The 23,484-nt window shown below is 53.3% G+C and overlaps 1 protein-coding gene across 1 annotated transcript; it reads left to right on the plus strand.

Annotated features, from left to right (window-relative positions):
* The first annotated feature begins 1,643 nt into the window (after positions 1 to 1,643).
* LOC131480007 (cell adhesion molecule DSCAML1-like) lies at positions 1,644 to 23,235 on the plus strand. Its single transcript, XM_058662311.1, has 4 exons — positions 1,644 to 1,869; positions 17,937 to 18,254; positions 21,519 to 21,665; positions 23,222 to 23,235. Exons 1-4 carry the CDS (start codon positions 1,644 to 1,646, stop codon positions 23,233 to 23,235), a joined length of 705 nt encoding a protein of 234 aa, XP_058518294.1.
* The last annotated feature ends 249 nt before the right edge of the window (positions 23,236 to 23,484 follow it).

The raw sequence follows: 23,484 nt of genomic DNA on the forward strand, positions 1-23,484 counted from the left end.
ATCCCACAGCACCACTGCACAACACACACCCCAAAAGGGCACAAGGAAGGTATCTGTGCAACTGTGTTATGGCAGCATTATTCCTGACAGCCGAAAAGTGGAGATCCCCCTAAGTGTTCAGGGAGGGATGAACGGATAAACACCTGGAGTGTACACAACAGGAAGTACTACTCAATTCTACAAGGGAGTGGCACCATGACACTTATCCTAACATGGATGGACCTTGGAAACATGATGAAAAGTGAAACATCAAAGGATTAAAACAAAACAAAAAAAACTAATTCCACTAATAGTGAGTGACCTGGAACAGGCAGATTCGCGGATGGAAAGTAGAATGTGGGGCAGGGGAGGGACTGGTGGGTTGCTGTTGGATGGGTGTGGGGTTTCCCTTTGAGATGGTGACAGAGTTCAGGACAGGGTAAGGAACAGCAGTAGCCCCAGAGCGTTATAAACTCATTCCATGCTCCGGATGCTGCACTTGAACATGGTTAAAAATGGCACATTTTGTGTAGTGAGTACACCTTGTTCAGAATTTGCTTACAATTTCTGGAGATCTGGCAAAATCAAAATCTAGGAATGAGGAGGCCTAGCTTTTGTGCCTTGATTTAGAAGAGGATATTTTGGGGGAAGTAAATGATCTTCTTGAGAACTGGGTCCATTTTGTGTCCAGGCAACACCACATGCCCAAGGCACCTCCAAAAAGACCTCCATGACCCCACAGAAAAGAGGAGCCCCCCATGCTAGTTTACAGTCCATTCCCAGGGCTGTGGTGACCCGCTTTTCTGGGTCCTATGGAGCTCTTTATTTTGGAATTGAAACAAAAGGGTTTGCCAGCTCTGCCCACCACCTTTTATAAGCTGTCTCTGTCCTCCGATGCCTAACCCAGTACTTGACACACAGCAGGTGCTGGGCATTCCTTTTGGAACTGGCAAGGTGTCCTCACTCAAGTCCCACTCAGTGTTTTTTGTATGGGGACGATGAGTCTAAAGAACCAGCCAATTTCTGCTGGGTAAGAAAGCTTTGGGGGGTGGGGTGGGGTGGAGAAGGAGGAAGCCACACAGGTGGAGCAGTCATGAAACGTCACTACAAATGAATGTGGAAGGGGCCACAGGTGCCCAGAGCTGAGGAAAATGTTGGCCGGTACTGGAAAGGGGCTGGGCTGATTGGGGGGTCTCCAGGAGGCAGCTTGAGGGACCAGGCACGGTGGGGTGCAGGAACATGAAGTCTTACCTTTGAGAGTGGCGAGTAGCACCCTCTCTCTCCTCAAGACCCTAGACTGGATTTTACCCAAAGTACCCAAGTGTTCCCCTCCAACGGGGCTTAAATGAATCCAAAGCAGACAGGGTGCAATGGCACACCGTGAGTGGTCCAGGAGGACTTGGCTCAAGTCTGACCCTTAGCATGCGTCTGGCACAAGTCTGAGTATCAGCTCAGGCGCCGAAACCATGGTCAAAGGACCTCTGGTCTTTCAAAAGGTGAACCCGGGTCGGGGCGTCTGCTCCTCGTTCCTGTGCCCTCCCTGGGCCCCGCAGCCCCGGGGAAGTCGGCTGGTGTTGGGGCTCTGGCGGGCGCTGGCCTCCTGGGGTGCAGCGAAGTGGGGGGAGGGGAGGCGGGGAGAGCGGCCGTCTGGCCCAGCCCCGCGGATGACAGGAGCCGGGGAGCCGAGGAGGGAGGAGCCGCCGCCGCCGCCGCCGAGCGCTAGGCTGAGGAGCCGAGAGAACCGGGCGAGTGCGGGCGGCTGGGAGCGCGCTGAGAGGGGGAGAGGCGCTGCCGCACGGCCGGCCACAGGACCACCTCCCCGGAGAATAGGGCCTCTTTATGGCATGTGGCTGGTAACTTTCCTCCTGCTCCTGGACTCTTTACACAAAGGTGAGCCCCTCGCGGGCGGCGGAGGCGGCGGGACCCGGGCGCGCGCGGAAGGCGAGGCGGGGTGTCCGGCGGACCAGGTGCCCCGGGAACCGGCTTCGGTGCACAGACCCTGTTGGGTCGCAGCGGTGTGGAGCAAGCGCCCAGAGAGGGGTTGGCGGAGAGTCACAGCCCGGGACCGCCCCGCCAGCCACCGCGCCTGGCGTTTTTTGGGGCGAGCTTGTAAGGGTGGTGGCGAGGGAGCCCCATCCCTCGCTCCTGACAGGGCCGCGGGTCTGCCCTGGATCGCTTCTCCAGCCCCGAGCTCGCTTCCCACGGCTTGGTGGCGCTGGGACCCCGGGGTGCCTTCCGAGTCCAGGGGTCCTCGAGCCGTGACTCTTTACCGAGGAGTCCTTTCTTACTCGGCCCTCTGACTGGCGGGTTACTCCTTCCACTGCGCACCCCTTGGCCGCCCCAGTGCTCGCCCTGGCGCGAATGCGGGCGCACCGTTTGGCGCTTGTCCACTTCCTTGGTTCCCTGCAGCGCGGGCAGGGCTTGGTGGTGGTGGTGGTGGGGGGTGTTCCCGAGAGCTGTTGCCCCTCGGAGAGCAAGTTTGTTGCCCAAACCCGTCGGACTCCGTCCCGCAGCCCCACCCCAGGTCTCTGCCCCGGGCGCTACCCCAGCGTTGCTGCGCCGCCGCCGCCGTGGGTGCCCAGCCACCCAAAGCACCGCGACCCAAGGTGTGAGATTCTTCGTTTGGGTGCCAGGCCAGCTGGACCTGGGGTCGAGTCGTCGGGCTGGGCAGGGGGGCGTGTCCCTCTCCCGGAAGAAAAGGGGTTGCTAGGGGTGTGTCCAGGTGTCCGGCATGTCCAGACCTGCGGCTGGGGTGTCGCGCGCGTGATCTGCGAAGTAGCAAGGACCGGGAGGTTGGCAGGGGGACGGACAAGAGTAAGCAAAGGCAGTGGGGTCACCGATGCGGGATCAAGCTGGCGCTGGCGGCCGGAGTTCCAGGCCGGTATAGCTGAGGACGTGCCCCGGGGTGCGCAGATGGAGGGAGATAAGGCGGTCAAACTCCTGCGCCCTTGAGTGCCGGAGCACTCGGAGCTAGCTCGGCTTTACCTGTTCAGCTCTGCAACTTTTCTCCTCAGCAACCCGGAGAAGCGGGGCGCTTCTGCCACCCTTTCCCCCTGGCAATCGCTCTCGGACGAAGCGGCTACTCCTGACCCCTGGGCGACGGGGAAGGGCAAGCCAGCCTGGCTTGGGGCCGGTGCTGGGGTCTGGTGTTTCCCCACCAGCGTCCTCTCCTTCCCGGAGGCAGGGGATTAAGCCTTGTGTGTAGACGACCGACCGCTTGCCCCAAGCAGGCACCCAAGGCCCTGGGACTGGCTGGGCTGGCCAATATAGGGCAAGGGGTGGCCTGTGAATCGCCCGACAAAGTAATGGAGTTTCTCAGACCCCTTACAAGCCAAGGCTGGCCCAGATTGCTTAACCCGTTGCCCATCTCAACATCCCATACCCCACCCAGCAGATGGGGGTGCTGGCCTCCTGTTCACTGCCCCCCACCCCTGTGCACACCCCAGTTTCTCTCTCTCCAGGCTCTTCCTGTCTCCCTCTGCCCCCGCAGGCTGCCTGGGCTTACAGCTTTAATTACATTAATATTAAAAATACATAAGGTGAGAAGCAGCTTGCTCTCCATCTCTCTCTCTCTCTCCCTCCTCTCTCTCTACCTCCTACCCTCTTTCCCATTTGGTCAGGCCAAGAAGTGGAGGTCGCAACAGCCACCACCACACTCCTGCCCAGCTGGTGTCCCTACTGGCCTGGTTCCCCCAGCCCTGGCCCCCTCAAACACACCCCCACGGATAAATACCCCTCACCCCAATAAATACCTGAAGCATACTCCTCTCCTCCCTCCCAGAGCCCTGCATGAATAAATGAAGTCCCGGCTATCTGATAGGGAGGGAGCAGATGGAGGTGGGGGTGGAGAAGGGCCCAGAAGGCAACAGGACAGGCAGCTGGGCAAAAGCCTTTTCCTCTTGCCCAGGACTTGGGGGGTGGCTGGAGGTGCCAGGTATGGCGGCCCTCCTGGGCCCTGGGGTCTGCAGGACCCTGGTTCTCCCTGCCTGCAACCCACAGGCTCCTGCAGCGATGGCGGTGGCGGTAACAGTGGTGGCGGCTATGGGGCTGGGCGCCAGGGCGCCTTGCCAGACAGTCCTTTCTTTGCCTGGGTGCCCTAATTGGGCCTTAGGTGCCAGGCTGGTCCCTGGGGCCTGCTCAGCTTGGGGTGGATGGTAGGGGGGAGGCGGAGGTGGCTTGGGGAAGATGCGATGCGGAGAGCAGGAAAGATGGAGCTGGGTGTATTTTCTCTCCCTTTGCCAGTCACCCCCGCCGGCACCAAGGAAAATGTAAATGCGAATGTTCTAGCCTGTTACAGAAAACAATATCCTCTTGCAATAATTTGTACGTCCATCTGTGAGGAGCGGGAGGAGGCAGAGAGAGAAGAAAATGGGGCGAGATAGAGCATCCTCTGGATGGAATTAAGCAGTTATTGAGTGTGTTTTAAGCTTCTGTTGTTTCCATTTCTCTCCATAAATTTTTTTTTCTTTTTCTTCTTCTGTTTTTTTGTTTTTGTTGATGAAGCCTGAGCCCAGACTGATTCCCTAGAACTAAAATGGGAAGGTGTCTTAATAATCAGTTATTGAGTCTCTAATAACCGCCTTATTATTGCCCAAACTAATCCAGGTTTGGGCAGCCAGATGAACCCCGGCGAGGCTGTCTCCGTTGTCAGATCCAGCGTGCCAGCATCTGTGTTGCCTGCATTTGCATTTTACTGTGTAAAAAAAACAAGCTTCCGAGCACTAAAATTCCCATTTTCTAAAAGCCAAAATAATGGGTTGCATTGATTTTTTTTCATTTTCCACCCCAACCTCTCTGATGGGGACCCACAGTCCTCTCCTGAGAAGATCAAATTAAAAGCCTTCGTCAGGCCATTAACAAAATCTCTAACTCCGCTCAGCGTCTAATTAAATGGTGGGGGGGCGGTGGAGTGTACTGGGAAAATGTGTTTGTAAAACCTGGAAATGGCAAACACAGCTTAGGGCAGGCAGGCATGCAGGCGAAGGGCTGGTTGATGTTGGGGAGGGAGGCCCCCAGTTTCTGGAAGAATGTGAGAGAGGATGGAATGGGGCAGGTGTCTTGATGCTTCGCATCCCTGGGCAGCCAAGCCAGCCGCCTCTACTGTGGTACCTCTAGTGTGGTTCTGCAATTGGAAATGCAGACAGTGCTGAAATTGAGCATATCCAGGCCCCAGCCTGGGAGGCTCAGTTTCCCAAGGCTGCTGGACAGAGAGGAAATGGTCAGGCCACCTGGAGTGGGAGGAATGGTTTGGATCTGTGATGGCGCCCCAACAGGCAGGTTGGGAGCCTGCCAGACCAGGAGCAGTCATCTGGAGAGAGGTGCTGACTTCAGGCCCACAGACTCTCTCCATGTCTCTGGGCTTTCCATACTGCTCTGTCCTGCTTGGTGGCAAAGGTTGACTTTGTGCATGAGGAGAGTGGAGAATGAGGGTTCCAAGAGCTCTGTTTTGGGGGTAGGAGACTCGGGCTGGGAGGGTCCTCTTCTTGCATTCAATACCAGGGGATGTGTTTCTTGGAAATCTTTGAAGTAATTGAGAGGGGGAGTACCCCCATACACACCAGTACTCGGAACCTGGCAGATTCTAGCTGGTACTCGGGTGCCTCAAGGGGTGAACTACAGGCAGCAGAAGTGGCAGGGTGCCAGGAACCCAAGGGTAGACCTTACATTTGCATGTGATTTGCATACTGATTTGCATGTCCCGCTAGCCAGGCTCAAAGCCTTACCCTCAGTCAGTAGCATCTTGGTCTAGGGGTCTCAGTCGCAGCCAACCAGTAACATTACCAGTATGTGGAAGGAGCAGGACATGGGGGAGCCCTGGGGACAGGGATGATGCTTCTGTCTTGCTTCAGAGACTTAGACCCTGAGTGAAAGGACTCCATCCCCAAGGTCATCATGTGACAAGGCAGCCCTGGGACCCCCATCCTCTCTTACCAGGGCAGACTGTGACACTGGGGCTATTGGGTTAGGATGAGAGGAAGAGATTCCCTGCTAAGGCAGAGAAAACTTAGGGTGAGCATCTTTCCTCTGATACTGCAGGAAGAAGAAAAGGATGAAGAGAGGGACACCCCAGCTATAGGAATCCTTCTAGTGAGTGAACCTCCCAGAATGGAGGCAGCAGATGTATAAAACCCTGTGGCCAGGGGCAAATAGAACTGAAGTAGAAATCTCTTGTCACTTTCCCAGCTCTGTGGTAGCATCTGGGTGGAGGCTAAGGGGGGGTCAGTTGTGGCCTTCAAGAGATCAGAAAAAGACCTTTTTATTTCACCATGGTCAGGTGGAGTGATCTTGACAGGAGCATGGAGGAGATGGGCACTACTGGTCATCCAAGGAAGGCTGTGTAGAGTTTGGGGGTGAGGCTGAAAGAGCAGGTGCCCCATGCCAGGGAGCCAGCTGGTTGGAAGGCCTGAGGTGAGAGTGTGACCACCAGAATGCCTTTGTCTGTTTCCAGGCCCTGTGCAAATCCCACCCAGGCAGGTGCAGCCACAAGGTTTTCACTGGTGTTTTCTGCCCAGCAACAACTGCAGGAGGATGCCAGTCCCTGGAGCCCATAGAAGTCTTTGAAGGAGGCCACGTGGGGCTCCAAGGAGTTAGGCAGAGCCTTAGAGGACGGTCGGGGTACAGAAGGGAGGACCACTCAAGTTTTCTTAACTAGAGCTTTCACTTGTTCTATACGTGGTGGCATAAAGAAGATCACAACCCATTGGCGTGGTGGAGACTTGGAGTCAAGGCAAACCCTTCACTGATATTCCAACTCTGCATTTCCTGGCCATGGGCCTTTACAGCTCTCTGACTCTCACTTTCTCCAGCTATGAAATGGGATAAAAGGAAACCAGGCATTTGAAGTAGGCAGAACAATCACTGCTCAATAAACTCTAGGCCTCTCCTTGCCTTGCCTTTTCTTTCTTCTTCTCTGATTTTTGCCCTCTGCCCCAGCCTCCATGTTCCTCCTCCTGCTCCCTTCCCAAATTGGACTGTCAGACTCTGTCCTGAGAGTCTGTATTGATCAGTCACACTTGCAGCCAAACCAAGTACTTAGACTGTGTCACAACAGAAAGGCTGAGTGGCAGCCAGGACAGGGGACATCAGCTCCTTCTGTCTGTCACCCCACTAGGCAGCAAGGGAGCTGAAGTCATGCAAGTGCCTGAGTCCCTGGGGAGCCCAGCCTTGTCCTTAGCAGCAATGGTGGAAAGAAGCAAGGAGATGGCAGAGGTTAGCTCTGAACTTAGAAGATGAAGCGAAGGCTGGTCTTGGCATCTGTCAAAGGAAGGCTGGGGGTGGTCCTTCCGGGGGTGGTCCTTCAGGACACTATCAGGATGGACAGGAGAACCATCCCAGACTTACTGCCAGTGTGTGTGTGTGTGTGTGTGTGTGTGTGTGTGTGTGCTTGTGTGTGTGTGCACACGAGCGTGCATGCATGCTCCTCAATCCCCCTCCCTCCAGTGTGGCTGTAGCTGACCATGTCTACATCTCTGCCTGCTGCCATGAGCCTTCTCCATGTTCAGGTAGTTTTGTGTTTAGAGAACACTCTTGGCAGCCTGGGAAGTAGCATGGCACCTAGAGGTCAAGTGCCACCCACAGTAGATTGTGGCTTGTGTGCTCCGGAAGTGTAGGGGGCTGCAGGCACAGCAGTCTATGTGCCCTGGCAACAGATGCTTGTCTAGGGTTGCTTTTCTGTGCACAGTTCTAGCCTTGGGTAGCATCCACAGTGCACCTGATGCTACTGCCCTCCTCTGTGTGCCCTTACCATGTACAACACTGGCACTGATGGCTTTTCATGAAGAACATCTTTTAGAACAGTTACCCAAATGCTGGCTGGTTGTATATCTGTTAAACTGATTCTAAAGAGGTGTGTGTGTGTGTGTGTGTGTGTGTGTGTGTGTGTGTTGGAAACAGCATGGCCCTTGTACCTCTAAGACAAAGCTTGACCTGTCTAACCTAGGTGAATGACCTCATAGTTGCTATGCCTCTACTTCCTGATCTGCAAAATGCCTAAACAGCCCCCGTCCCAGCTGTCCCACAGGGCAGTCATTACTAGGCATGTGCAAGAGGAATGAGGGGACTATTGCATCACATGATGCCCCTTTGTACACTGAACAGGGCAGCATATAAACACATGTGTGTAAAAACCACAGCAAGCCAGTTTTAGCCTATAAACACTGTGCTGTAGCATAAGGTATAATTACTGTCATCTCATCATACAGAATGATGGAGGTCTCACAGCTGTTTCTGGCTGTCTCCCCCTCAGCGGGGCCCCCCACAATTGGAGAATTTTTCCTAGCTTTTGCTTTTCATCATCATGGGGAACAGCTGATGAGGTACAGCCCCAGGCTGGCAGCAGTCTTCCTGGAGCAGGCTCAGTAGAGACCCTCCCCCATGGTCCCAGGGCTGGTGGGAGTAGGAGGAAGCCTGCTGCTGCTGTGCCATGCCCTTGGGCATTCTCCTCCTGGGGCCTTAGAAGTGAGTTTATTCCATGATCTTCTGGACCAACTCTCTAGGGAGTTGACGTCTGAGTCGGGAATCTATAGTCTCTTGATGGTGGGGTGAGCTGTGGGCAGGCTCGGAGTCTTACCTTCTGTGAACTCATCGGAGACCACTGCATTTGTTGGAATCCCTGGGAAGGCTGTTGCTGAGTCCAGGGTCATGGACACTCTATGTGCATGGGGTGACCTGCCCAGAGGTGGCTGCCATTGTGGTGAGGCTGATTCAGGGGAGGACAAGGGATATCTGGGTGACAGTGACTGCCCTGGGTAAAAGATGGGATGACACCTTAAAGGATGTGACTCTGTCCCCCACCCAAACACACACAGAGCTATCTTCAGCTTCCTCCCTGTGGGTCTCTGCCTCCGCCCCAGCTGTTCTAGCTGCAGGGGCCTCCTTCTTTGCGAGGCAGCCCACCCTGGTTCCACAGCTCATCTTGACCGTGAGCCAGTCTCTGCCGCGATCTTGTTATCCTTCTCTTCCCTGCCCCTGCTACCTTTGGGACTGCAAGGATGAAGGTGATCACTTGCAAGGCAGATGGCCTGCCCCTCTTAGATCCCTCATCTAGAGGCATGGCACCCGTAGTTCCCCAGCCTCTCGCTTGCTGGACACCCCACCTTGGTGCTCCGTTTCATCCCTCTGTTCTGGGGATGCTGGCCTTCTGAGACTGAGTTGGCCAGAATTGAAAGAGCTGTGCAGAGGGAGCTGTGGTCATAGCTGGGACTCTGGTTAGCTGTGTCCCTGGGGTACATGGTGCCACCTCTCTAGACTCTGTGAATGGAAGAGATTGGAGAAAATAATCTCCTTAATCCCCCCAAGAGTTAACAATCTAAATCCAGAACTCTCTGGGGACAACTGTGCTGTCTGAGCTGGCTCCTTAGAAATAACTTGCTGGCCACCAGGGGCCTTTCCCCTGACAGCCCCGTCTCAAAAGGGCCCAAAGATGAAAGGCTCTGGCCAACTGTCAGCTGTTGCTCACAGTCTCTCCCTGGAGCCGATGGCGGGGAGCTGTGTCTTGCCTGCACCGTGGGGGTTTCAGGTTGTTGTTTGCAGGGCCTGTGTCTGTGTTCAGAATCTCAGAAAATAGAAAAGTCCCAAGCTACCCTCATGGGCCATGCTGGAGGGCAGAGTAGGACCGGAAACAGGAAGCACTTCTGGCTCACTGCCCATGTTGCGGGGAGGAAATGGTTGGCATTTAGAGGGGGAGGGATGCATGCAGGAAGAAACATAGAATGCTTGGATAATTCAGAATTATCATCTCCTAACACTCCCACCCCCCAGCACACTCACACTTCTGAAGTGGCCTGCGTAGCCAGCTGTGCTCGGAGCAGCTTGGAGACAGGGAAGCGTGAGTTAGAAACACAGGTCTGGTTGTACAGCCCCTGAGAACCTATTTTCTTTTCTGGAAAATGAAACCTCAAGCAGTTGCCCCATTGTAAGAATTGTATGCACAAAAATGTGAGACAAGGACTCCTTAGCATGCCTCGTGTGAGATAAACACTACAAAGAAGCTGCACATCACAGGTGAAGACAGGGGATGACACGGGCATGTCAGGTTTATAAGAAGCCATGGACAGAAGCAAGGACCTTGGCCCCTTTGCTCTACCTTGTGCAAGGACAATACCAACCTGGAAGTGCAGGACGCTGCCTGCTTAAGAAACTCTCTCTCCTGGGGCTAGACTGATTCATCCACAAAGGGTTTTCCTGTCTAGTTGTTCCTTATCTGGATTGTGAGTGCACTTGCTGGTCAAACCTCACCAGCCCGACCCTTCTGGGCCCAGTTCCCCCAGCTGGAGGATGAGAACATCCTAGTGGAGCCCAGGACAGGCAGTCCATGCAGTTCACACCCTTTGCAAATGCACCCATCTGCTTGAAGCACTCTGGAGGCAGCGGTGGGTTTGTTGTGCCCTTGCTGGTCACACTACTGTGATCTGACTAGCTTGATCAACAAGGCCCGGTGCATTGATGTGGCAGGGAGGTCTGTCTGTCAGGCCAAGGAAAGCTGTCTGTTGCTGGGAAGGCAGCAGACCCGTCCTGTTCCATATGGCAAATCTGCTTTTCTAATGTCTGTGGGGGGACGGAGTGGAGAGTAGTTAGGATCCCCCACCCTTTCAGAGGTTGGTGAGTCTGTGATCTATGTTCATGCATTTTTTAAGGAATAGCCAGGTGATTCTTACACAGATGAATGTCTGAACCCTATTGTCTTACTATCATCATCCTCTTCATCACTGGTAAGCAGTAAATAGTTGTTGCATGAGATGCATTCATCCCACAAAGTTACTACTTCCTGCTAGGATGATAAGACTTAGAGCAACAGCCACAGACATGCACACCACAAACCTCTCTGGAGATAAATGGTGGTCTCACCATTTCATACATGCAGAAACTGAGGCAGGGACAGGGGTGGCTAATAACCCAGTGCCATGCCCTTGGACACAGTGGTGACCAAGAGGGCTGCTTTCCCTCCAGGGGCACCCAGGCCTGCAAGAGAGAGGTACCTTTGGCTTCTGCTCTCCTGTCCCACTGTTTCTCCACCCTACCCCCATGTTTGCTGTGCCCATCCAGGCAAGGATGCCCCTTGCTTGCCTCTGAGAGGGTTTTGTAGAAACCGCTTGTGCAGGCAGAGGCTCCATAAGGAAATGTCCAGCAAATGAGACAAGGAAATATTGTAAGGGAGGAAAGCAAAATGACTCATCCTGTGTGGAGGTGGTGAGATGTTAATATTTCAGTCCCCTCGGGTTGTCATTTACAATGACTGGAGATGAGGACACAGGGAAAGAAGGCCATGTGTACCTTGGGGGACACCTGAGCTGGCCAGTCCCTCCCCCCTGCTGCCACCAAACACCTCCATTCCAACCCCGGCAGATGGACTGGAACCTGTCCTCCCGCCCCCGTGTCAAGTTTCCTTCACCAAAGTTATCCTGATGTGTAGACGGCAGGAACAGCGAGTGAACGAGTCCAGGCGGTGGATATTTAGGTTTCAGCGATGACCCTGGGGGCAGCCCAAATGCCTGGGGGTGACTTCTGGTTTAAAAATATGGCTGTGCTATTTCTATGCTTCTAATCTCCGAGCGATTTGGAGCCTGTTTTATGAAACACAGCATCAGGGTGGTGCTCGATGTTAAACGATGGAGAAGATTAAATGGGTTTAAGTCCCGGAGTCTGTCACACGACAATCAAGCCCACAACGTGCATTTTCTATTAAAAATCCATTCCCCCCTTTGACCAGAAGCAGTCTTGCTGCTGATCTGCCTCCCTCCCTCACTCTCTCTCTCCCTCTGTGGATGAAGGGTCCCCTCTTCTTCCTCCTCTCGGTGCATTTGTCTGGTTCTGTCTACAGAGGGAAAAAAGAATAGGGAGAGGGGCCTGAGACAGTAGGGAAACCAGATCTCCTGTTGGGGTCTTTGCTTGGCCAACTGGGACAGGCTCTGGAAGGTGTGGGGAGAGACCTCAAAAAGCCCCAGACCACACTCCTCATCGCTGCAGTGCTTAGAGAACCTCCCTCCTTACCTATAACAGGAGACCAACAAGATCTGCCTTTGTGCAGGCATCAAATGGGAAACATGCCCCCGACTGGGGACCTAGGCCCACTACCTGGCACACAGTGTGCTGTCTTATGAAGATTCGGGCCACTGACCATGCCAATGCACCTCAGGATCCTAGGTGTCCAGCTGCAAGAAAGCCAGGCTTATGCACTACAACAAGTCGAATAACCTGCCACCACTGCCAGGGGCTGATCCCACCCCCTGCGCCTACCACTCAAGGCTTTGTGCATCAGGCCAATTGGCTTTACCTCTTCCATCCAAACCCATGCAGTGGACCAGCCTAGACAGCTTCTTCGGAGTGCTTGCCGGCTCCTGCGCTGTGCCATTAAGGAGGCTTGCACTGGCTGGGAGTGTGAACCTGCCTTTACTTGGTCCCCCTGTTGGATCTTCTCTTGGATCTTCCCCTGTTGGATCTGTCCCTTGGGACAGGGCAGACCCCCCCATTCCCAAGCTTTGTCTGCTGTGGCTCCCATCCCAGTCAGCGCTCACAGCTGTTCCTCATGTTTGGCTCTGCAGCTGCTATTAAACAGTTTCCTGCCTTCTACTTCCTTGTCTGGTTTTTTCCCACTATCCCTGGAACACTATTCAGCTTGGTCAATGTGTCCTGCAGAGAGGTGTGTCAGAGAGGACCTGGGAAGGGGGCGTGGAGGTGGAGGGAGTGGGCTGAGAAGCTGGGGACAGGGAGGGCTTTGCATTCTAGGGGGTACCTGACTATGGCATGGTCATCCTTCATAGTAACCTCATAGTAACCTTCTCCACCCCTTGAGAAGGACTGGGATCTTACTCATACTACCAGTCCCTCCTCTGTATGCATCCTTGTGGGGAAGCAAGGCTGGCAAGATGGGGCCAGGGCTTTTGCCTCTTCTGTTTTCATAAATGAGGGCACTGTGGCTTAGAAAGAGCAGGTGGCTTTCCTGGGGTCACCCATCAGGGGAGGGATGAACACTTGGGGGAAAGTGGTTCCAACCTACTCTATCCCGGGACTCTGCTATCCTAGCCTCTCTGTTCCTCTACAAGCTAGCTGGAATATGGCCCTGCTTTGAAAATTTCAAATTGGGGCCCGAGAGGGGGAAATGCTGCCAGCATGGAGGCCATGACAGGGCCCTGCCAGCTTCAGGAAGGAGCTCAGGCCCTTGCCAACTCTCTTGTCTCTGAGTGCCTGTATGTACCCATTGCTACTACAGCCACTTTCCTACTGCCATTGTACCCAGTCTTCATCTTGGCATGAAGCTGAGATTTGAAGGACTTAGCAATCAGTGCCTCAGTTTCCCCTTAGGGAATTTGCTTACTCCTTTCTCTTGGCAGGGCAGGGTGAGGCTAAATTGATGCTTATTTAAGGACCACTGCATCCTGAGCTGACAGGTGCCTTGTGATGGTAAAATATGAGCCCGACATAAGTGCAAAATGCGATTGTTGTACACCCGAGGGTGATGCTTCCTAATGGCAACGCCCTGTCAGAACCATAAGCAGAAATGAATGGTTTGTCTCATCCTCCCTGGCTCCCCCAGACTCCCAAAGACAGCAGCTCGCATTCCGAGGTGGGAGAAATATGAGGCTATTCACCTTCTGCTATAAATCTGCCGTTTCATCAGCCCTGACAGGTGGCTGGACAACCCCAGTCAATTCATCAATTAAACGTACCCATTTGTAGTGGCTGGCAACCCGGTGTCCTTGGCTCTCTGGTGAGATTGAGGCCCAGAGGTGCAGGCAGGCTGCTGTTACGATGGCTGTGATTCCTGGTGGGAGCAGAGGCGACCTGACCAAAGGCTCTATCTGGGAGGCCAGGAGCAAGGAGCTGAGGAAGGTACATTTGGGGTGAGACTGGGAAGAAGGAAATCTTGGTGGGGCCCAGCCTAGAAAACCAGATTCTGTGACTTGGTTTGTCTTCAGCACAGTTCCTACAGTACAGCAAGTGTGCCAGGGCCTCCACCTCTAGTGGAAAGGCTAAGGTGGGGGTCTGTACCAGCTTCAGTCCTTGTGTGTGGTGTGACTTTGGGTTATTCAGTTAATCCCTCAACCTTTATTTCCTTATCTGTAAAGTTAAAATAATTGTGATGGCCCCCAGGAAGCCAAGGAGATTAAAAAGAATGCCCACCACAATGTAAATAGAGCATCTAAAGGTGGAAGGTGGGTGGCTGGCGTTAACAGGGAAATGCACTGTAGCTGTGATAACTGGACATGTCATCACTGTGCAGGGCCATGTCACACCTACGCCGCCACTCCCATTGCCCCGAGCATTTGTGTTGCCCTTTCCCATGCATCAGAAAAACCCCGAATCCCTCTCTGTCGGGGATCTGTCTCAGCCCCCTCGGTGTTTGTCAGGTGCAGGGTACACCCATTCTGCAGCCTTGACGGATCTGGGCTCCTAGACTCCAAGTAGCTGCCACCGTGAAAATGGCTGATGAACTGGGTTGTCACCGAAAGCACCTCACACTCAAGTGATGACCTCACTCTCAAGAGCTAAGGATTGCCTGGAATGACCAGTGGTCCCAGCAGAAACCAAAGCCCCCCTTCCCCTGTCCATGGGGCAGGGGATGGGAACTCATATGTGCATGTACACCTCTGAATCGATCTCATTCCTGGTCAGCTGGACACGACAGGCAGTGGCCAGGCTGTGTGTGAGGAAGGTGAAGGTGTCTTCTTGATTGCTGTGGTGGTAATGCTACAGTCACGGTTAAGAGAGTGGCTGCAGGTCAGATTGCCCTAGTGTGCATCCCAGCACCTGTTCTTCCTGGTGGTGCGTCCTCAGGGAAATGCCTTACTTTCTGCCTTCATACAGTGGGGATAATAACACTGAAACTTCTTAGGGCTGCTGCGGGTATGAAAGAGGCCATGCAGATCTAGTGCTTCGCCAGTACTTGCGGCTGGGACTCTGGGAGGAAGTGGAGTCTCAGATAAGCCTGCCTCAAGCCTCGGTTTCCCTGCTGATGAAATGGCTCGATTGCTTGATGGAGGAAGGGGAGGATGTGCTCTGGCCACTGAGAACTGGGGACATGCTTCCGAGCTTCTGAGGGTACCCCATCCCCCTCCCTCAACTCGCCTGTGGACATGATCAGTCACTGTCCCTGGAACTGTCCCAGGTTGCGGGGGTGGGAAACATGAGGGAAGACAAGGCAAGGCTGTCCCCCTGCCCAAGTCCTCTGTGGCCACTAGGAGCATGATGCTTTGGAGGGACCACAAATGCATCTGCTGCTAAGAGGGTGCTGCGATGCCGCAGCAAGGAGCCCGAGAATGTGTCTTCCAGCGCGGCTGCTAATGGCTTCATCACGGCTTTTTATGAGATGATGTGAATTGCTCTGACCAATGAGGCTTAATGGCCTCCCTCTACCAGCCACCCTGGCGTCTTCTCCCTCGAGGCTCTCAGCGCAGAGTAAAGCCAAGAATATTAATACGGTTCAGATGTGGGCCCTCCCCCTGCCCATAAAGTTGTGGAAATTGAGGTCAAGTTGGGTCCCCTGCAATGTTCTTTAAACAAGCAGCGGAGTGTTTTGTTTGCACTCTTGGTCTTCTTGGTGGAGAGGCAATGGTTGGCAGTTAGGGAGCATGAGACCAATTCCTCCCTTCTGGGTTGGCTCCCACTGGTTCAGGACTGGCCTTCTTTTTTTTGTTTTTTAATTTTATTATTGATGATGTTTACATAGTTGATCGGGGTGGGAAGGGTCAAGAATCAGGGGAGAGTGGGTGAGACCGTTGTTTACACATTTTCTTTCTCTTCCCATATTTGGGGGGGAGGGGAATACGAGAGGAGAAACCACGCCCAGCCTCCCAATCACTGCATTACCTGGGGTATGGGGAAGTGCCACCTGACGTCACCCCAGGGTCCCCATTGTGGAGCATTTTATCTCCATTGTGGAGCATTTTCTGAGGATTCTGTTCATGTATTTTTGATAGTTCTGAGCTGCTGCTTGATAGCGCTGCTCCAAGGATGAGGAAATCCTTCTGAGGTCAACTGGCTCTCATAGTCTACCTCCGAGTCTCCATTGGCCCAGAAATTTGCTGCCAAGCTTCTCTAGTGTAGTTGATCTGTTTGTTTTGCCCTCCATCTTCAACAAACCAATCGATGCTGAGGCCCAGCCCAGCTCTGCCCCCCACATACTCGGCCCTCATGTACCACAGAAGGAGTGCAGCCCAGTCAGAGTGGCCCCAGTAACCCCCACTGGTCTGGCCCCCCAGCTCTGTTTCTTGTGCCTGTCAGCATGTGCAGTGAACTGGTCTGATCTGCCCCATATCGTATTGAGCTCTCGTATACATCATTGGGAACTGAAGCCTAACTCAACCTAACCGAATCTACCCTCTAGTACACACTCATGCCAGGAGGTGCCACTACCTGTCCTGCCAGGCATACCCCCAGTTCTGGTTTTCACACTCACCAGTGGGAGTTACAGCCCTTCAAAGAGGAGCCTACAATCTCCCCACTGGACCCACTCCTCTCCCCAGATCTTGTACTCTCCAAGTGGTTCTGCAGTCTAGTTTGACAGGACTTGCCCCAGTCCCAGCACTTGCCAGCTGATGCCACAGCAAAGTCCAACCCCCTCTGCCCTTATTCTGGCTCTTGCCTCCACTAGTCTGTCTCTTTCCCTAACCCAGTTCATGTGTAGGCCAACAGGTATTGTAGCCCTATCCAGCCTGGTCTGCCTTCAGTTCCAGCTCTCACGCTGGTCAGCATGGTGGTAACCTACCAGTAGAGTCCCCACTACATCCTTATCAGGCTCATCCACCCTGTCCCAGTCTTGTGTGTGCCGACAGGTGCTGCAGCCCAGTCTGGTGTGGCTTATCTCACCTCAGCATTTGCCAGCAGGTGCTGCAGCCTGGCCTGGCCTGGTCTGCACCCATTTCAGCTCGTGCTGGTTGGTGCTGCCACTCAACCCGGTGCAATCAGCCTCCAGTTCATGGGTGGCCTTCTGAAAGGGGCAAACTCTGGTAGGGAGGGACCTTCCCCTCTCCCCACCCCCTGCCACCAATACCAGCATTGAGATCAAATGCGCTGCTGGGAAAAGAGCAGGGAAAACCCAAGGCTCTGTTTTGGGATGAGCAGAGCAGATGGCCCATGCTCAGGGAGAGGCAGTCATGCCATTGTCAGCCATAAGCAGAACATCCTCCAGTGTGGCTGAGGATGGAAGAACCATGTGCTGCGAGTAGCCGGAAGGCAACCTGCAGTCTTGTGCAGTCCCCCTCCCCCACTCTCCCACCCCTGCATTACAAGTGTGGGATCAGAGAACCCGAGGGGGTAGGGAGTGCAGCAGGCAGCTTGTGTTGGGGGTGAGAGGTGGGAGGCTGGGATCATATCTATCGGCTGTACCACTGGTCCTGTTCAGCCCCTTCATGGCAGCGCAGTTTCTGCATCCACCTGCAGGGTTGGACAGACAGTTCTCCAGGGTCTATCCCAGTCCCTGCATCTTCCTTCTTCCTCTTAGGAAGTAGTCTCAAGACCTCTTACCTTTTATCTGTGGCATGGTTGGGCGGGGATGGCAAAAAAAAAAAAAAAAAAAGAACCATACACTCCCATGAAATCCTACTTCATATTTGAGTCTTATAACCTAGCCTTGTGTTCCTGGACAAGTCACTGGAGGGTCCTTAGTCCATAGGTAATGCCAGATCCTCTGGAAACTGAACCCGCCTATAGATGGTGGATGCCCTAAGGTCATGGTGGATGGGACTGCAAACCCTCTCCAGCTTAATGGTTTGTGGCATGCTTTTTCAAGGAACTTGGCATGGCCTGGAGGGTGAGACTTTTTTAAAACTATGTCATAAGCTTCTGCAGGAAGGGGACCCCCTCTGACTCTCCTGGGCCAGTGCCGTGTGTGTGTGGGGGGGGGGGGGGGCTGCTCAGTCAGTGCTACTTGCACACTTTGCTGAGGCTTGACCCCCACCGAAGTGGGCCTCCAAGGCCAGCAGAGTGCATCCTAACCATCTCTCCCCTGCCTCCTTCCACAGCCCGCCCTGAAGATGTCGGCAGCAGCCTCTACTTTGTGAATGACTCTCTGCAGCAGGTCACCTTCTCCAGCTCTGTGGGGGTGGTGGTGCCCTGCCCAGCCGCGGGCTCCCCCAGCGCAGCTCTCCGATGGTACCTGGCCACGGGGGACGACATCTACGACGTGCCGCACATCAGGCACGTCCACGCCAACGGCACGCTGCAGCTCTATCCCTTCTCCCCCTCCGCCTTCAATAGCTTTATCCACGACAATGACTACTTCTGCACCGCGGAGAACGCCGCCGGCAAGATCCGAAGCCCTAACATCCGCGTCAAAGCAGGTACAGGGCAGGAGGCGCGGGGTTGGGAATAGATGAGCACCCTGGCCCACGGGGCTGGCAGGGCGGGGCGAGACAGCAGGTGCGCAGGTGCATCATGTGCGGGGGGAGGGGAAGTGCAGCTCTGAAGAAGCTGCCCTGGGACAGGTTTGGTGTTCACTTTGGATTCCAAGCTTCCATTCTTCCTGCTGTTCGTCTGGTAGAGGAGGTCCGGTGCTAAGCCTCGGTTTACCCTTTTGCAAAGCTGAGGTTTTGTCCCTACCTCATTTGTTAATTTGAAGGAGAGGGTGTTCATGAACTACTTGCTTGAACCTTACACTCATGAGTTCTTTTTTTTTTTTTAATTTTTAAAAAATCTTTTGTTGAAGTATACTAAAAAGTCTACCTCGTATAATTACATGGTTTGATGAGTTTTCACAAAGTTCAACAAATACTCAAAGCAGGAAATGCAGCATCAGCAATTCAGAAGCCTCCCCTCGTGCTTTTTCTGGCCACTGTTCCCCTGAGAATAGCGCGGCTCCTAATGTCTAAAAATATTAGTGTTCTGCTTGTTGTTGTGTTTTGGGTGACTGGATCCTACTGCATGAGTTCTCTTGTCTCTCATATGTAGGATCGTGCCAGTAGTAGCTTGCTTTTTTCTCATTGCTGTATAACAGCTCACACTTTACAAGGCATTTTTTTTCATAATACACATTTTTAATGAACTTTTTGATGACCTCATATATGTATGGATTACAAAACTTTTGGCACTGACATGCATTCCCTATAACTTTTTAAAAAATAGTTACTTATTTGAAAGACAGAAAGACAGATCTTGGATTTGCTGATGTAGTCCCCCAGATGTCCACAATAGATGTGGCTGGCCAACCTGAAGTGGGAGCCAGGAATTCTGTCTAGGTCTCGGGGCCCTGTGGATGACAGGGATGCAAGGATTTGAACCCTCATTTGCTGCCTTGCAAGGTGCACATTAGCAGGAAGTTGGACCCAGGAGCAGGGCTAGGAGTCTAATCTTGGATGCTCCAATATGGAATGCAGGTGTCCAAAGCAACATCCTAGCTGCTACATCAAATGCCTCTTTTATTTGTCCCTTCCACTGCTGATGGGTACTGGAGTTTAACAGAGTTCGTGAGTCCAGGCATAGGATACAAACAGGTAAAATGTAACAAAATACATGAGGCACAATTGAGCAGAAAGGGTCTTGAAATGTGGAAAGATCATGGAGCCAGGGGAGTGAGGGTTCCCCAGGCAGCCTTTTAAAAGCAATGTCTGGAAGGCCTGAAGGCAAGCAAATGGCTCACATCAGCTCTTCTTAAGTAGGGCGTGATGACACTGGTGTGTCATAGTTCCTGCTAAGGTGTGTTTTAGACAGTCTTAAAGCACTGGGCTGGAGGCGTGGTGTTCTCAAAAGAGCTGCCTGGGGGCGAGGGTTCAGGGATAGTCCAATTCGAGCCCACCACCTTTCCTGCAGTGCCAGACACACCAAAGAGAGAGGGCAGGTTCCCCAGGGATGGACCTACATGATGAACTCCCTGCCTTCCTGGCTGCTTTGGCCAGAGGGTACCTCTCACAAGGCCCCAAGCAGTGGGAGTAGGAAGACATCAGGATGAGAGCTCTGCCTTTTTCCTTGGCATTTGCTGGGAGATGGTGAGCTCTAAGAACCCAAGCACCAGGCTCCCAGCTTTCTCTCCTGGGTTTCCAGGGACTCTTCTGCTGTGAGGATTTTTGCAGTGCTGTCCTACGGCCATACCTAGGGCTGAGCCAAGAGCCTGGTTTTGGCCTCCCCTGCGGGGATGCTTGGGTTTTGGGGAAGGAGGTTAGCCTGTTTCTAGTTACCTGCCTCTCTGGAGGTTAGGAGACCATTTTCATTGTCAGGTTGTTAAGTGCTCCTTACAGATGAGGAGAGGTTAAGCCATGGCTCAGTCACTGCCCATAGCCAGTTGGTCACAGAGGTAGTACCTTGTCCAAGTGCTGGTCCCTTTACAGCCACCAGTGATGCAGATGAGGCTCCAAAGGTTCAACTCCCTTGTTGGGGGGGCGGTCTTTTTGTTTCATGCACTTATCCCTAGACTGTCATGGGAAGTGGATGCCACAGCCTACCCTTTGCAGGCCACGGGCTGCACCCTCTCCCCTATCCCCTTCCTCAGCACTGCTTAGAGCTGGCTCTCCACAGTCTTCTGCATACAAGATATGTGTCTGGCATGTAGGGGTGGGGTCCTCTTCAGGCCTCTGCTGACCGCAGCCCCAGAAAGCCTTCCTTACTGCTTGCTTCCCTGCCTTCCCCTCTCTCTCCTGCTTCAACTACAGCCACAGCAAAGAGAAGGGGAAAGAATAAAGGGCCAGGGAGGGCTTGGCCAGTTGGCAATGAAAAGGCTCCTGATGATGCCAGGAGGGACTGCAAGTGTGGTACTCGGAGGGTGCCTGTAACCAGGGCCCTAAGTGTTGCCCCAGCAACCATGGTGGGGAAAGCAGGTGAGCACGCTGCTCAAAGGCCTGCTGAGGGACAGAGTCAGGAGGCAGGGCAACTCTGGACACACCAGCTCTACTTGGCAGGGCATGGGGGTGCAAGGCTCAAGTGAACCCCTGGAAGAGAACAGAGGCAGATTGGGCAGAGACAGGACACTCAGGAATAATACAGGATACCCAAGACCCTAATGTTGTCATTATTCAACATTGGTGTCCCATATGGGCACCAGTTTGAGTCCTGGCTGCTTCACTTCTGATCTAGCTCCCTGCTAATGTGCCTAGGAAAGCAGAAGTTGGCTCAGAAGTGTCTGGGGGCCCTGACATCTACATGGGGCCTGGATGGAGTTCTAGGCTCCAGATCATGGTCTGGCTCAGCCCTGCCTGTTGGGGCCATCTGGGGAGTGAACCAGTGGGTCGATTTCTCTCTGCCTTTCAAATAATAATAAATTATTTTTTTAAAAATGTAATAAACCTTTCCTAGAGGAGTTTTAATGTATTTTATTGTTACTTATACTTTCTCACATTGAATGTGGTGCCATTTCCACATTCAGGGGCTACCCTGAAGGTCCTGGTGGTCCCATGCTATCCAGAAAGGTTGGGCTTGCAGAGGGAGATGGGAGAGTCCTGAGGGAGAGGAGCTCCCCAGTAGGGTGGGGAGGAGATTGATGGAGATAGAAAGGGGATCATGGCTGGAAGTTCCAGGCTGAGTGAGTGAGGGACCCAGGTTGAGGCTCAGGGAGATGAGTTGACTCCTGTTTCTCTCTTGCGTCTCCACCCCAAACCCCTACCCTAATCTCTCTGCAGTCTTCAGGGAACCCTACACTGTGCGGGTGGAAGATCAAAGGTCAATGCGTGGAAGCGTGGCTGTCTTCAAGTGCCTCATCCCCTCTTCAGTGCAGGAATATGTTAGCGTTGTGTCTTGGGAGAAAGACACTGTCTCCATCACCCCAGGTAAGGCAGACCATGGGGCCAGTGGGTTGGTTTTCTGAGCTGATCCAGGCCTTGAATGTGGTCTGCCGGTGATTGCTCATTCTTCTGGGTGTGCTTTGGCAAGACACTTTCTTTGGTGTCTGTCTGACCCTCCTCTGTGTGGGGAAGGTGAAGGCCTGCCCACAGGTGGCCTCCGCTGTGCATGTGTGCAGGTCTCCTGCCTCAAGGGATGGGGCAGCCATCCTTCCAGACACTGGAGTCCTGCTTGTTGCTCCCAGGCAGAGAAGGCAAGACTGGAGGTAGCTTTGTCGGAGTTGAAGGTGAGATGAGGAGAGAGAAAGGCTGGCTGAGGTTTGTGTTGATGTGGTGAAAGATATGGCGAAGTACTAATTTTCCCCACCCCTGGACCTGCTGCGGGAAGCATGCCCGAAGCTGTCTGTGGACTTCACCAGTGGTCTGGGTGCCTCACCCACGGCCAATGTTGGGAGCAGGGTGGGGCGGAGTGGATGGAGGGGAAGAAGGTGAAGCTGTATTGTAGATTCCCCACCTTGCAGCTGCTGTGGTTCCGAGACCCCTCATGATTGGTCCTTATCTGCCTCTGAACCCCAAGGGAGAACCTCAAGGCTTTTGTGTTCCTCTGGGCCTCTAGTTATTAGCAGGTGGGCTTGGCCACCCCCTTCCCACCCATCTTCGTCTGTTGCAGAGGATCTTTTGCCTTCAACTTCGCTTTCCATCTGTGGAGTGCAGGGATTGGGCGAGGGGCTCCTGGAGCACCTTGAGTTTGAGTGTGACGGTCTCTGGCTGGTTGTGCGTGAAATGATTCTTGGGCCAACTCCTGATCAGTCAAGTTTGAACTGACAGCTATCATGACCAGATACTTTTTTTTTGAGACATTAATTTGAGTTTTATGCTCAGTCCTCTTGGCTTCTCTCCATTCCAGGCACGTGGCCAGGCCATTATTTTTGCTGGCTTCAGAGCTTGTAGCCAGCCAGGACTCAAGAGCTACTTGAGGACCACTGCTCTTGCTGTTTTGTAAAATGGGAAAGGCTAGGATATCTGTTCCATTGGTCATTTTCCCACTACTCTAATGAAATGCCTGAGGCTTGGCTCCTTATAAAGCAAAGAGGTGTATTTAGCTCATGTTCCCAGAGGTTCAAGGATATGGCACTGGTGGATATTAGTTTGGGGGATGGTATTGCAAAGGTAATGCCTGTGAGAGGGAGCGATCATGTAGTGGTGATATTGGCAAATGAGGCAAGGAGATAGGAAGGAATACATGAGCTGGAATTGCTGCCAGTCCTGCATTGTAGCTCCTTCCCTTTACCTGTCAACTCAGGACACCATTTTCACATGGTTGATCAGTGCCTCATCTGGGACCAGAAAAGAAGAGGTTCCATGATGGCCATGTGGAAGTTAATCTTCATGTAGAGACACCATGAGAACCACAAAAAAGCATATGCACACTCATCCTCCACCCCATTTGTATATTTAATTAAGACAACACCCTCGATCCCGTAAAAAGGACTGATAATGTGTCTCATCCTCCCCTCTCTCATGACCCAATATGCTCCCTGCAGGCCCCATCCTCTAACACCACCACACTAAGGACCAAGCTTCGGTCCTAGGAACCCATCAGGCACACACTCCCACCATAGCAGGTGTTCCTCTTGGGAGACAAAAGAGTCACAGGCAGGATGGTGCTGGAGAAGGCTCAGTGGTATGGCTGGAGGAAGTGGTTGGAGACAGAATTTCCTACAGGGTCAGATTTAAAGGAATCAAAGACTGCAGAGCTTTCCTATACACTTGAGTGTATAGATGAGGCATGATGTCCATTAAAATA

Source organism: Ochotona princeps, chromosome 4 (genome assembly GCF_030435755.1).
Source record: "Ochotona princeps isolate mOchPri1 chromosome 4, mOchPri1.hap1, whole genome shotgun sequence".
NCBI lineage: Eukaryota > Metazoa > Chordata > Mammalia > Lagomorpha > Ochotonidae > Ochotona > Ochotona princeps.